The sequence below is a fragment of the Saimiri boliviensis genome, chromosome 15 (assembly GCF_048565385.1).
Source record: "Saimiri boliviensis isolate mSaiBol1 chromosome 15, mSaiBol1.pri, whole genome shotgun sequence".
NCBI classification, from domain to species: domain Eukaryota; kingdom Metazoa; phylum Chordata; class Mammalia; order Primates; family Cebidae; genus Saimiri; species Saimiri boliviensis.
In genome coordinates, this window is record NC_133463.1 from 78,335,600 (window position 1) to 78,350,287 (window position 14,688).

Sequence of the window (14,688 nt, forward strand, 5' to 3'; positions counted from 1 at the left end):
CTGCTGCAGGAGCATAAACAATTTTAGTTTTTTTTTAAATATACTGCCAAGCTGACCTCCAAAAAGATTACCATTTTACAATACTTCTTGCACTGACTGAGATTATCGTTTTTACATAAAACAACCAAAACTTCTTCACAGTGATGTGCCCTTATTAGAAAAGCTGACAATTTTTTCAATTGTCTGTGCTTTTTCATAGGTAGAATGGCTGGCTGCTCTAACTCTTAGCAACAATAAGTCTTAATACTGACCTACGACTGTTGTAACACATCAGTTCTTTGAATATTTGGTATATATTCAACTTTTATTTGTACCTTTCTTTCTTAATTTGTATCTATTATTCAGAAATCTTTCCTCTTTGTATCATTAAACCCACATCAACTTCTCAACAGAAATTTCTTCAACTCTTGTTACATTTTGTTCCCCATCTACAGATTTCAATGAAATTTTTCAGTTTTCTAGCTTACATATTTTATATTTTAATGCCTCTTTCTCTTTTATTACTTCCTTTACCATCATTTAACAATGGTACCTTTATATGTTGTTTCAAGCCTGGTAAGATGAATCACTTACCATTGCTTTTAATTCTTCCCTTATATTTTGGTGTTCTTCAGTGTTACTTTTCTATATAAACTTTCTCTTTTCCTTTAAACTTTATTTACTTTCTGACATCACCAATCATGGACTATTTATGAGTGAACTATGTATGGCTACGTCTTTTATTTTCTCAGGAAAACAGCACTACTAAGTGACTACGGCATCCTATACAAAACTTCAATCTTAGCTCACAGCTTTATGAGCCCCTAGTTTCACAGCCCCAGAAAGTCTCTTTTGATATATCCTATATATAAACTTTTCTACCTCTATACTCTATTCTAGAAGATTATAAATGACTCTTAATACGCAATCAAATCTATGAACAGACTTTAGAGGAAACAGCATAGCCTTCCCACACACAGAAGCAGAGTAATTCTCCCAATGGGAAATACTGCAATTAAAAAAAAAAAAATCCAGGCTAGGCACCTGTCTCAAAGTAAAACACATAAAATAAAATATAATAAAATAAAAACCATGGAACCATTTAACTGTCTCTTCCCTTACACTAACATTCAGTCAATCACTATCATATGTTTTGAATCATCACCTCTTGGTGTCTGCACTTGATTCTGCCTTCACTAGTACTCTAAATGTCAGAAGAGAAATTGAGGTGGATATGGAATGTATGTCCCAAAGAGTGACTTTGATGACCTCTGCACTCTTTGTTATAGAGAATAACGTGCAAAGCAGAGGATGGGAAGAATCAAGAAACACAGCATGGGCAATGGCTTCAAGAAATGTAGTAACAAGAAGGGGAGAGATGAAGGCCCAGGGGACAGGGAGTTCCTCTGGGGAGTACTGGACACCTAAGGATGTGCTGTAGGGAAGGAGTCAGTAAAAGAAAAAAGACAGAACATTTAATAAACAGAAGAAATAATTAAAAGAGGGATGAAGAACATAGGTAAAGAAGTTAGTCTTGGAAAGAAACAAGGACACAAATTCTTCTGAAAAATAGAAGAAACAAAAAAATGAGATGAATGAAAACTTGAAAAAGCTCAGAGTTTTGGGAGAGAAAAGTTGAGGGTGACCCACATTACGTATTTTCTTTGTGGTGTAAAGTCATGGGGAAGGTGTCCTGGCTACAAGGATGATTTCAACTTTCTCCTACGAAGCACCACATAAATACTGCAAATTACAGGTGGAACAGCAAACCAAAAAGTAAATAAAATTGTCTTAATATATAAAAACTACCTATTAATGGAACACAGCTTTTCCTTTTACGCTGAACGCACTGCAATCACTTCTGAAACAATGCCAAGTGATCATCCTCCAAATATAATACTTAATATAAAATATAGAATTTTGAAGTCTAGAAAACAATAGAGATTACAAAGAGGTGGGACAGTAAGTTTCAGTTAACTAGAAAACACATAAATGTGCTTTACCTCTCGTATTTCATGGCCAGCTCCTCTGTATGACTGCAAGTCCTCCAAGATGCCTTCTGCATCTTTTAATACTACATTCACCTGATTATAAATTTCCTTCTCAGACTCTGTAGGCTGGGCATCTAAATAGCAGGAAAGCACAAGAAAATTTACAGTGACATGATTTTTTTTAAATACATATGTAGCTGTAAGCAATTAACAACCCCAATTTCCAAAGATGAGTTAATTCTATTCATGGTTAACTTTGCATTTTTTAAGAAAAGACTAATACTTTTTCCATATTTCAACATTCCAATTTCAACATTTAAATGACTAGCTTCAAGTGTATAAATACTACAGAAAACAAGGCAACACCAAACTTACTTAGTTTAAGTTCCAAATTAGGACCTGGTGTATTAAACCAATCTGAGAATTGCAATTAAAAATTTTAATTGTGATAGTCTTAACAATGACTTTTTCTACTACAATCATCACTATAACTGTAAATGCATCAAATGATCAATTTTAATGCAAAAGAAATAAAAGCCTACTAAAGCATGTTGCCTATCTATAGTTTAAGACAAACTATTTTTATTTTCCTACGAAGTTCATTTTACTTTTAATGACTAGGTTTTGATATAAAAAAGTAAAAACTTTAAAAGAATCGTTTTTAAGCGCTCCCCCTTTTCTAGGGATCACTCTAAAGTGTCTCAACATATATGATAGTGTAGGTTAAAGAAGGGAGGATATATACATCTAAAAACAAACCCAAGAGAATATCACTGAACTATTGTGCTGATGTAACAAGGTCAAGTTTCCTAAGCAGAGGAGTTCAAATTATAAAACTGCTCCACAATTACTCAGCTGCTGAAAACAAGATACTTCAAGCTACACTACAAACTGATTACTGAAATTTTGAAATACTAAAGGAAAATCTGAGTTCCTACACACTTGGGAGTAACAGAAAAATGAAGGAAGAATTACAGTTATAAAAAGCAGAATCAGGGACACAAACATATGGGCATTTTCACCACCTGTGGTGTTAGCTGCAAAATATATGTTAATGGATGACTAAATGTGGATTTATCTCTGCTTGACTCAAGTTAACAGTTGCTTTTAATAATATTGGTCATTTGTTCTCTAAGGACAAATCTTTCTTATTTTAAGAAAAAAGGGGGACTCAAAGAGAAAATGAAGATTTTTTTTCATAAATCTTTCCAAGCAGGCCACATTCAGCACCACAGGTAAGGCATAAAGCACTTAAAATTATAAACATTATGATTATAATGTTTCAGAGAAAAATGACTGGCAGAATTCCTCCATGCTAAAATTTTCTCTTATGAGGGGAAAGGAATCAGTCCAAATTTATAAGATGAAGTAGGAACGTTTTTAATACTAACACACTGGTCTCTTAAGTTGAAAAATATTAACAAAAAAGAAGGTTTTTGATAAATCTTTGTCTACCAATCATATAAAACTAGTTAACTAGACTTTTCTGCTCCTTTTCACCTCATCACAAACACACAATGATGTTTTTATTCCTTTACTTAGAATATTGTAAAGAAACTTTGTTTACACATGAAACTGGGTGTAAAGATCCTCAAAAACTGTAACTTTACTTTGTGCTTGCAGCAAGTCATAATTCAACCTGCCAAATAGTCAAAAATATACAACATATTTTTTAAAAATCAACAATTACATTACCAAAATTTAAACTCAACAAATGTAAAATAGTACTACAGCAACAATAATAAAGTAACATTCATATGCAAAGTCAACTTAAGAACAAGTTCACATAACTGTTCCCTCATTTTTCAAATTTCTTTTCAGAAATCATTTTTTTAGGAAGAAAATACTGTGACAAAATAAATATACAAGAGGAGCCAATTGAAAAATTAAAAAGACTCTCTTATCCAAGTCTACAAAGGTATTATTACTAGGAACAAATACTGATATTGCAACTAAATGGTTAGCTTTCTTATAGATCAAGCTTTGTTATTTAGCAGTAATGATTTACTGCTAAATATTTTACATTTTGCCGTATTTTCCAATGTAATAGTTAGACATACACTTTAAAAAAACACACACACACACACTTCATAACTTTTATACTTACATCAGATGTAGCAAAGAAAAATAATTTTTACATGCAAAAAACGACAGTCTTACACTTTTTCATATGGAATTGTGAAACTACAGACGTAACATCAATAATAGACATGTATTTAGTTTGAATTCATGAAGTGGGAATTCATGACAAAGGACAATATTTTAGCTATCATGTATCAAAGGTATTTGTGAAGTTTGAAAATGCTAGACTATGTATTTTGGCTGTGGTGACTGACTGTTAACATAAAAATGTGACACTGAGACTTACATACAAACGAAACATTATCAAGTAGACTTAAGTAGACCTTGTAAGTGGTTAGTAACTAGTAAAGGTTTAATAAGTACCAAGAAATTTAAAAATAGAGAAGATTTAAGTTTCCCTTTAGGGTGAGAAAAACACCCAGCACCACAATGATTAAACATTTTTTAGACTGTCACAGGAAAGTCACATTTATAATTTTGAAAGCTGCTGAAGACTGCTGTAGAAATGAAGACAAACAGAAAATAGCAGACAGGTAAGCACTACTTTACTGAAAGCAAGTCATGCAAAAGGGTGAAATATTAGGAAGGGGGAAAGGCTGGAAAAAAATAAAGCTTTTTTGATTTTCCCGAAAAACGGTACTATATAATGCAACCAAGACTTGTCACTTTGATATTCCACAGAAAAAAATGGCTTTACTATTTCAAAAAATAAATAAAGTATCGTTTAGACATTTCACAAAAGCACATTCAAAATTGTAAAATAATTTATCTACTACTGAGAGTAGACATATTCATTAATCATCGAGCTTAGTTTTTAAAGCTCTTCAAAGGAAATTAAGGCATGTTTCAACTGTTCTCATTGAAGATAAATTAAAAAATTATAATAACTTCACACTAATTACCTTAAGGGTGGAGGGTAGAAAAAGAGTCACTAAAAGTAACGGCTAAAATTGAAGTCATTATAGTACAAAAGGAAGCAAGAACTATGAAATGAAAAAATTAAAAGTCAACATAAAAATTATAATTGGGGTAAGAGATCTTCCTGCTTTAATTTTACAGTAATTCATTCAATAAATCTATGCAATCTACCTCTAAGTTACATCAAGACACAGACCAGAAAGTATAGTATGTTCCACTGGTACATATGTAAACGCAGTACCTAGTAGATTTTCTATAATACATTTTGAATGAATGAGAGGGTACAGAGATATAAATAAGTCTCCAGCATGAATTAAGGAAGACTACTATGCATTTTGATTTCTGAGTAAATATCATCCTATATCATTTTAGAAAAATAAATATAAGAAAGATGCCACCAGAATAAAGATATTTCAAAGTGCAGGACAAAAGCAATTGAAACTCTGCAAGAGATAAATGGAAAAATAAGTGAGAGCAGGTCCCAGTATTTCTAAATGATAAAGGGGAAACAAGTAACACAAAGGACACAAGAAATAGAGGAAATGTATGACTCAATGGAAAGGCACTATAACAGAATCAGAGAAAATACATGCTATTTCTCCCTTAACAAATGACTAACACTATTTACTCTCTTATTTTGATCTACCTGGAGATAAGTAAATCAAGTTTAACAAATACATACTGAACTTCTATCATTTAAAAAGCACTATGCTAAGATTGGGAAAGGACACAAAAAATAAATAAAATTCTCTTTCCTCCCAAGAACTAGAATTTAGTGACCCAGTAGATACAGGAGTTACTAAGGTAAAGATGTGTCATCAGAATAAGTTATAAATTAGCATTTTGTTATAAAATGGGAAATTCCAAGAACTAGAAGAGGCTATAGAGGCCCCTATTCAGTGCCTTTTTTCCTTTTTTTTTTTGAGACGGAGTTTCACTCTTGTTACCCAGGCTGGAGTGCAATGGCGCGATTTCGGCTTACCGCAACCTCCGCCTCCTGGGTTCAGGCAATTCTCCTGCCTCAGTCTCCCGAGTAGCTGGGACTACAGGTATGCACCACCATGCCCAGCTAATTTTTGTATTTTTAACAGAGACGGGGTTTCACTTCGTTGACCAGGATGGTCTCGATCTCTTGACCTCGTGATCCACCCGCCTCGACCTCCCAAAGTGCTGGGATTACAGGCGTGAGCCACCGTGCCCCCTTTTTTTTTTTTTTTTTAAGACAGGGTCTCGCTCTGCTATCCAAGCTAGAGGGCAGCAGAGCAATCATAGCTCACTGCAGGGGCACATACCACCACTCCCAGATAGTTTTGTAAAAAAAAAAAAATCTTTTGGGCAGAGTCTTGCCATGTTGCTCAAGGCTGGTCTCAAACTGCTTGACTCAAGAGATCCTCTTGCTGTGGCCTCCCAAAGTGCTGGAATTATAGCCATGAGCCACTACACCTAGCTCCATTCAGAGCTTTTTATATGCTGTCATTAGCATAACTGCTCCCAAATTTAATGGAGTAATTTTGGGCTTATTTTAATTGAACTATTATTAAACAAAAACAAAATAAAATCTGATCATATAGGTGTAATCTGTTCTAAGGAAAAAACTCTTCTATCAAGACCGAAAAATAATGTTTCACTGAATGCAGAAAAACATTTCATGCCTTAAGGTCTTTGTCCATGTTGTTCCTTCCTTCTACCGTTCTTCACTGTACTAGCTCAAAACATTCTAATTCACTCTCCAAAACCCAATTCAAACGTCAACAGCAGAAAGTCTTCCATGAGGGGCCAAGTGTGGTAGCCCATACCTGTAATCCCAACACTTTGGGAGGCCAAGGTGGTGGATCATCTGAGGTCAGGAGTTTGAGACCAGCCTGGCCAACATGGTGAAATCCCGTATCTACTAAAACACAAAATTAGCTAGGTACGGTGCTGCATGCCTATAGTCCCAGCTGCTGAGGAGGCTGAGGCAGGAGGCTGAGGATGAAGAATCACTTGAACCCAAGAGGTGGAGGTTGCAGTAAGCCAAGATCACGCCATTGCACTCCAACCTAGGTGACAGAGTGAGACTCCATCTCAAAAAAGGTCTTCCACGATGATTCCCAATCTACTGACTGACATTTAAAGTTAGTATCTTCCTGAGCTACACGTTGAAAATAATGTTTAAAATAAATAATGTAAGTAAAACTATGAGTTTTCTGGCAGGTGGGTGCCTGTAATTCCAGTTACTTTTCGGTTGGGAACTGAGGTGAGAAGGTCGCTTGAGCCAGGGAGGTCAAAGCTGCAGTGAGTTGAGATCACACCCCTGCACTCCAGCATGGGTGAGAGACCGACCCTGTCTCAAAAACAAAACAAAACAAAATTATGAGCTTTCAATTCTATCTTCTTCTACTAGATTGAGAGCTCCCAAAGGTATGGGTTGTATCTTAGTTATTTTGCATCCCCAGCACCTACTGGTATACAGGAGGCAAGCCATAAAGATATGTTGAACCGAAGTGAAAAACAGTTACAGGGATTGAGAGGGGAGTAGCAAATTAAGAGAGTAATGATTTACTTTAAATCATTTACTTTGCAAACTACAAGATTCCATTAAATCACGTTTCAATTTTATATATAATATGATACAAATAGCCAGGAAATCTGCATGAATTATTTCTATAGTGTCCCAACTGCAGAGATATACTGGGATAGTCTTAACCAATTAGAATAATGGAAACAGTAAAACTAAATTACCCTGGTGACATGAATATTAAGGTGCATCTAGAAATAAACAATGTAGAATTACTCCAGCAAAAATAATGTGGCTATATCTTAAGTTATTGGGAACTAGCAAATCAATTATGTTGACAATTTGGGGTCTGCTACAAAACAGTATAAAACAGTTTCAGAGAGCACCCATCTGATGGGCCAAGGTCACTATAGTAGCTTAACGATAAGGCCAGCTTTCGCAAATGAATTATTTCCAAAAAGAAAAATGTGCAAATGGATGAGAGATGAAATTAAGATAATGCCAATGTTAGAATCAAAAGAAAATCTATCTAAAAATCTACATAAGAAATAACAATGGGCAAACTCTAGTCTGGTATACAGTATGTCATCACTAAATTTCATTTATAGTATGCCAGTAAGTATAAAACCAAAAGATCTACACTGGCTGACACAGGCAACAATATCTGCCTTTACAGTTAATATTTTATATGTACTTCTATATTATTGGTTATTATTGTTGTTGTTTGCAATTTTAACCATTTCCTGTCACTATTATTAAAATTTTAACAATGTACCAGGTGTGGTAGCTCACACCTGTAATACCAGCACCTTGTAAGACCAAGGTGGGTAGATCACTTGAGCTCAGGAGTTTGAGACCAGCCTGAGCAACATTGTGAAACCCCATCTCTACCAAAAATATGAAAAATTAGCTGGGCTTGGTCACATGTGCCTGTAGTCCCAGCTACTCTGGAGGCTGAGGTGGGAGGATCCCTTGAGCCAGGGAAGCAGAGGTTGCAGTGAGTTGAGATACAGCCAAAGCACTCTGGCCTGGTGGACAGAGTGAGACCCCATATCCAAAAAAAAAAAAGTGTGTGTGTGTGTGTATGTATCTAAAATCATTGAAACACTCCCACAAAATGGAAAGCCAAGAGCAAATAATCTTTTAAATACTACATTGAAATTCATGCTTCCCACTTGACCATAATATAATGCTAGGCTTACAAAAAGATCAAGTGCCAAGTCTTGAACAAGATCTTGACTGAATCAAAGCCAAGATTCTGTAAACATAAGGAATTTGAGACAAAGAGGAAAAGGGAGACAGAAGAGCAGAAAAATACACAAGACCAAGTTGGAAACAGATGCAAATAAACTAAAATACAGCTCTAATGTAAGTTGCCTCATTTGAAAGAATATCTTCAAGTCAGCAATCTGCTCAACATCCCCAAGCTGATTAAAAGTCATGCTAAACATGCACTTAAAATAGCACTGGTAAATTGTTGAGAAGGGTCAAGAAAACTAATATTTATCTAATATTTAACAGTATTTCCTCTAAAAACCCAATTTCTTTTGAAACCTAATTTCATATGGACCTGATATTGATATTACTATTTTTTACCAGCCTGTACACAGCACCCAACTATAACAGATTCTTTATAGAAATGGAATAAAAGTAAAAAATAACCAGAGACCACAAATTATTCTACAAAATGAAGATAAGCTATAAATTGATGTGTTCATATGAACTGCCCTGGTTTAAAATGATTCATAAAATAGAATAAATTACATAAAATCATAAAAACTAAATTGAAGTTGCAGGAGAAGGCAATGACTTTCTGGGGGGTTATTTTAAATGATTTGTTTGTTTTGTTTTTAAAATCAGAAAACACCTTAAATTTTAAGTATATAAAAATATGTTCAAACACTTTAAATAAAAATGTAAGGGATCACATGATGTAAAACCTAAGGAATACCTCTTCACCCTTTCCTAACAATTTTCTATTGATCAGTTAAAATAGCATCATTCATACTAAAACATCAATTTAATCATTTTTCTCAATTGGACAACCAGACAAGCTAAAGCGGTATCAACAGCCAACAAAAGCAAAAGCTTTGCAACATGCATTGAGGTCAATGACACTTACCTGCCACTCTTAGACCATATTACAATAGGTCATGCAACATAAAACAAACAGAAGGCAAATTACTTAAAGGTCTGTGAACCCATTATTTTTCCTTTTATTTAGAGTTAGAAAAAATAAATTCCTGAAATAAATACATTCCATTTTTTTAACTTTTCAAATTATCTGCAAAGATTAAATAATTTAGGTTCACACTTACCTTTTAATATTATGCCCAAATTACTGAGCTCTGAATGGCCTTCATGAACAGATTGATATTTGAAATACTTAAATATGCACACTAGAATAATTGAAACCTTGTCGATTTTTCTTGACTACAATAAAAGTTTTCCCCAAATACTGCTTCTATTAATAAATCTTGAGGTAATATTTGACCTTTCCAACAAAATTTTTGCATAAAAATGTTTTCATTAGAGAATAGATCTCAAATTACAAAATAATCTCCAACTAAGAGATATAAAATCTCTTATAAAAACTCAAATAAAGACATTTTATCATCACAATTTAATCTATAAAATAGGACTTCCAGTTCTAGAAGGCACCAGAAATTTACAAACAATTCATAGCTCAGTCATGCAAAGCAGTTAAAAAGATGGCGAAGTGGAAACATTCATTTAGTGCAAGACAAACGCAGTCTACTGCAGGCAAAGATAAATAGATATAAAATCATCTTCTCACTTTCAAAATCAAGGAAAAAATTTGGCCCCTGCTCAAGGTCTGTGCATGTCAAAACTTTAAGAAGATTCCCCATGTTAAGGTACCTGTCAAGACAAGAATGAGAAAAGAGAAAATATCCCTTTATAAAAAAGAACATCTGAAGTTTACTTAAAGAAAAATAGTCACAGGGTAAGTGTTCATTAGGCCATGAATTCATTCTTCAGGTTACCCAGAATGTGCTCTGGCAGACAGCAAATCGGGTTCTCAAGGTGTTGGTATGTAGGACCTAGAGGTGAAATGTGGTTTTCCTGTACACAATGGCACAACTGTTGCTCTAATTCTTCTCAAAATTCTCCCAAGACAAGTTTCATTAATGGCCTTATAATGAAAAATTCTTTAAGTATTCCAATAGTGCTAATATTCTGAAAAAGAAATTTCTGATCAAGAATTATTTACATTTAATATTGTTAGCATAGCACTGAAATAACAATTTATTTCAAAGCCAAATATTAATATATTTGGCCGCAGCTCACCTTTTCATCTCATCTTAAAACAGTATAATGTAAAACTTACTTCCTGCATGAGATTAAATAAAGCATATATTTCTAACCAAATTTGGATTGTTAATAATTTGTGGAGGTTATGGAGAGTACTGATTCAAGATATGCAGCACAATTCTGATTTTTAAAATGAAATTGTTATAGGATTATAAGTGAATACTGTTTGACATAGTCACTAAAGCATACTATTAGAATGTTCATCATAAGGCTACTTGCTTCATGGACTAATGAAAGGACAGCACTGGCTACAGACTCAACATGATTTTAGCAAATGAAAAACTAAATTATACATATGATGGTGATGTTTGCCTACAATTAAGAAAAAAATCATGCAACCTTTGTTTGATCCCCATGTTTAATTAACAAATACTCTGGCTGGCCTTCACTGTGGTGTGAGTATAATTCATCTTTCACCTTTACCATTATGCACCAGCTGTGAAGGGCTAAAGAGACTTACTTTCAAAGTCCAAGAAAAAATGTGCTGCATTGTGGTCTATGTCCCTGGTTAGCACCTTAATGAGATTACCCATGCCAGCAAACCTAAAAATAAAAATGGCAACATCATTTAGTTCCAGTAAAAAATTTTAAGCAGAGGCCTGGGATTTGGCAAAGGCTGGCTTGCTCATAATTATCAACAGGTGCAGGTTTATATGCTTTTGGCAATGAGAATTTGGAACAACAAAAGCACATTTGGCTCTGAGTTTATAGCTCCTGTCCCTCTTTTCCACATTATCAAAAAAGTTACGTAAAGCAAGATGGGAAAAAGGATTAGATTTCGACACATAACTTGCAATATTTACATTTTGTTGCTATCTATGTCAGTGTTACTCCTTTAAAATTTTTGAGGCATATATTTTTCAATTTAAATTAACAGCAAAACTAGATTTCTCAAATAAGTAAATATAGAGACCATTATTTTTTAAATAATAGGGATATTTTCCTTCTTGCAGAATCAAATCCTATTGGGAATACAAAGAAGACAAACCACATTTAACCATTAAAGACTAAAGAAAGTTATCAATTAATGACTCATCTAAAAAAACTTTACCACACATAAAATATTTTTGATATCTTCTATCTCCTAAGATTAATCAAACATTTATTATTTAACTCTTAGACTGAATAATCAACTATATACAACTATACCACGTATGGAACTTAAAAGTTAACACAGCAAACAAGCACAACTGGGAGCCAGCAATTATTTCAAGTTACTAAGTTTGCAGAGGAAAAAAAGTAAATATACAGCATTGGCATAAATCTTGCCCAAGATTTGCCACAATGCAGTGAGGATGAAAGTGGAAAATGGGGTCAGAAACATCCAGGAAACCAGGTTCAAACCTGGAAGGTGGAGTGACAAAAGGGAAGGCAAGCTACGGTATCACAGCGACCCACATTCTCCTCCCTCCAACTGCTACACTCATCCTCCAACTGCTGAATGTTTTTCTCCAAAGATCCCGTTGTTGGCAAATGTAAATAAAGCAAAACATAAAACAACATTTTTATTAAGAAAAAAAATGCAACTTGCCACTCACTCTCAATACAAAAAGCTTGAAAAAAGTTAGCACTTCTTGTCACTTGTGGCATCCCCTACTTCTTACACATTAGCATTTGTTTCTAACTGTAAGCTTCCCATGAGGAAATAAATGCCTGCGTGTAATAGTTACCTGCTTTAAAGATCAAAGTCTGATGTATGGAAACAGAAATTTTTTATAAAATGTCAAAAGCAATCTAATTTATTCACATATGGTAAGTACTGAATGGTTCTTCTCTTTTGAAACAATATTCCCCCAATGGAAGAGAGAGAGAGAGATCTATCTTTTTTTATATTAATATTTTTATTACACTGAATTTCAGTGGTCTGATTTTGTACAATATTTTACACAAATGGATTAGGTGACATTAAAGCTAAGAGAGAAATATTTAATATTTCATCTTAATTACCTTATACATTGTAAAACATTTAGTAATACCAAGCTTTTATATTAAAGGAAAGGAAAAACATTTTTTTTAAATCATCACACCCAAATAATTACCTGAAATTGGTTACTAAAGTTATTCAATACATTTTGGAAGAAACCACTTGGAAATAGCATATTTCACAGCTTTAATTTTTAAAAGCTTTCCAACATACATGGAATGACTGTTTCCAAACATATACAAATTTTCTCACTAACAAGAACCGAGACCAAATTTTTAAAAAAATTACCTCATAGTATCAAAATTGTAACTACAGATGAAAAATATATCATGAGAAGGGACTATAATTATTTTAGTAGGAAAAAGGCAGCACACCATTTGGTTTTAGGAATTTGATCTATGAAATCACACCAGAAATTCAACTCTAGCTTATTAGCTGTCTGACCTTAAGGATGGTGGCTAACCCTTCTGAGGACTCATTTCTTGATTGGTAAAACACAGATAATTATAGTAACTATCTTAAATGCCTTTTATAACGGTTAAATGAGATTAAGCACTGACTCAGCTTAGTGTCTGGCACACAGAAAACATTTAATAAATATTGGCTGTTGCTGTAATTAAAACCTAAATATCACAAAACAACCTTTTAAAAGTAATAATGGCTCTATTTATTTCAACATAAACCTGAGTCTTTATCAACAAAGTTCAATGTTATAAATCAGAACAAAGCCCATATTTGTCAAGAATATTGCTGGAATGTTGTCCTAAAATTAGTAGTGTTAACAGGAAACCATCATCAGGTATAAAGAAGAGGGAGATCAGGTTTCCTTACCTTTTTACCTGTATGCACAGTCCAACCTTGGGGAAATTTTTGGAACTAGCCAGGTATGTCTGCTCCATTTTCCTACAGCTCCTTCTGTAAACTTCTTCCTCTGTATATGGTTCCTTCTTTCCAGGCACCCCAGGCTAATGTGATCCTCATACTTGGGCATATGACCACTACAGCAGACTTGGTCCTGACCTATTTACTCTCTTAAGAATTGAGAATCTCTTGCCTCTTTACACCATACACAGATACTTAGATTGAAAATGGCTCAGTTTATCTAACACAGTGTTTCTCACTATTAATATTTTGGGCTGAGGAGTTCTTTTGTTATGGGAGTCTGTCTCTCACTGTAGGAAAAACAGCAATATCTTGAGCTTCGATCTACTAGACACCAGTAGCTGCCCCCCACACAAGCTGTGACAATCAAAAATGCCTCTAGATACCGCCAAATGTCTCCTGGGGGCAAAATCACCCCTAAGAACCACTACAACAACTGCTGTCCATTGCAGAAGTTCCCTCTACCACACAGCACACAGGACAGATGCTACGTAGGCAGCCCATATCACAATGTCTCTTTGAACAGCAAGTCATGAAAGTTTTAAAAGTCTAAAAACAGCTCCATTGCAGCATTATCTGTTCTCCTATCCTGTATAAGAATAAACAAAAAATTAAAACCATAATCCTATTTTACTATATTTTAACCCAGTCAAAAACCAAAATAAACCCTTCTGTCCTCTCGTTGTGACTGTTTTCAACTAACAAGACAGCGGTTAATCATCAGCTTAGGTAGGACCAGACTGCCTGGGTCTGAAACCCAGCTCTGCCACTCCCAAGCTTTGTGACTTTAGTCAATTTTTTTCAAATTCTCCATTCCTCAGTTTTCTCAGGTATAAAAGGTGCATAATAATAATATTCACCTCAGAGTGTTCCCAAAATCATTAAATGGGTTAATATAAGCACAACATTTAGTTCCATGCCCAGCAGTTTATTTACTATTACTGTTGCAGCTGTCAGAGCAATGTAACTGCAGGCTCTGTTCCCAGTAGCAGAACCTATGGAATGTGAGGCATGGGCAGATGCCACAGTCATACTTCCTGCCATAGAGGATGACAGTCGGTCACAAGAGAATGAACCAATAT

General features: G+C 34.4%; 1 protein-coding gene across 22 annotated transcripts in view; it reads right to left on the minus strand.

Annotated features, from left to right (window-relative positions):
* The window catches only part of CYRIB (CYFIP related Rac1 interactor B), a 169,092-nt gene that overhangs the window by 22,874 nt on the left and 131,530 nt on the right, over positions 1 to 14,688 (minus strand). For 8 of the 22 annotated variants that reach the window (XM_074387120.1, XM_074387126.1, XM_039464495.2 and 5 more), the window contains 2 exons: positions 10,265 to 10,347; positions 1,983 to 2,104 (listed from right to left, as the gene is read on the minus strand). In XM_074387120.1, the coding sequence (XP_074243221.1) occupies positions 1,983 to 2,104; positions 10,265 to 10,337 (195 nt within the window). In that variant the 5' untranslated portion in view covers positions 10,338 to 10,347. Of the gene's footprint in view, positions 1 to 1,982; positions 2,105 to 10,264; positions 10,348 to 11,260; positions 11,344 to 14,688 lie in introns of all 22 variants that reach the window. The other 14 variants (XM_074387130.1, XM_074387132.1, XM_039464502.2 and 11 more) reach the window with 3 other exon arrangements.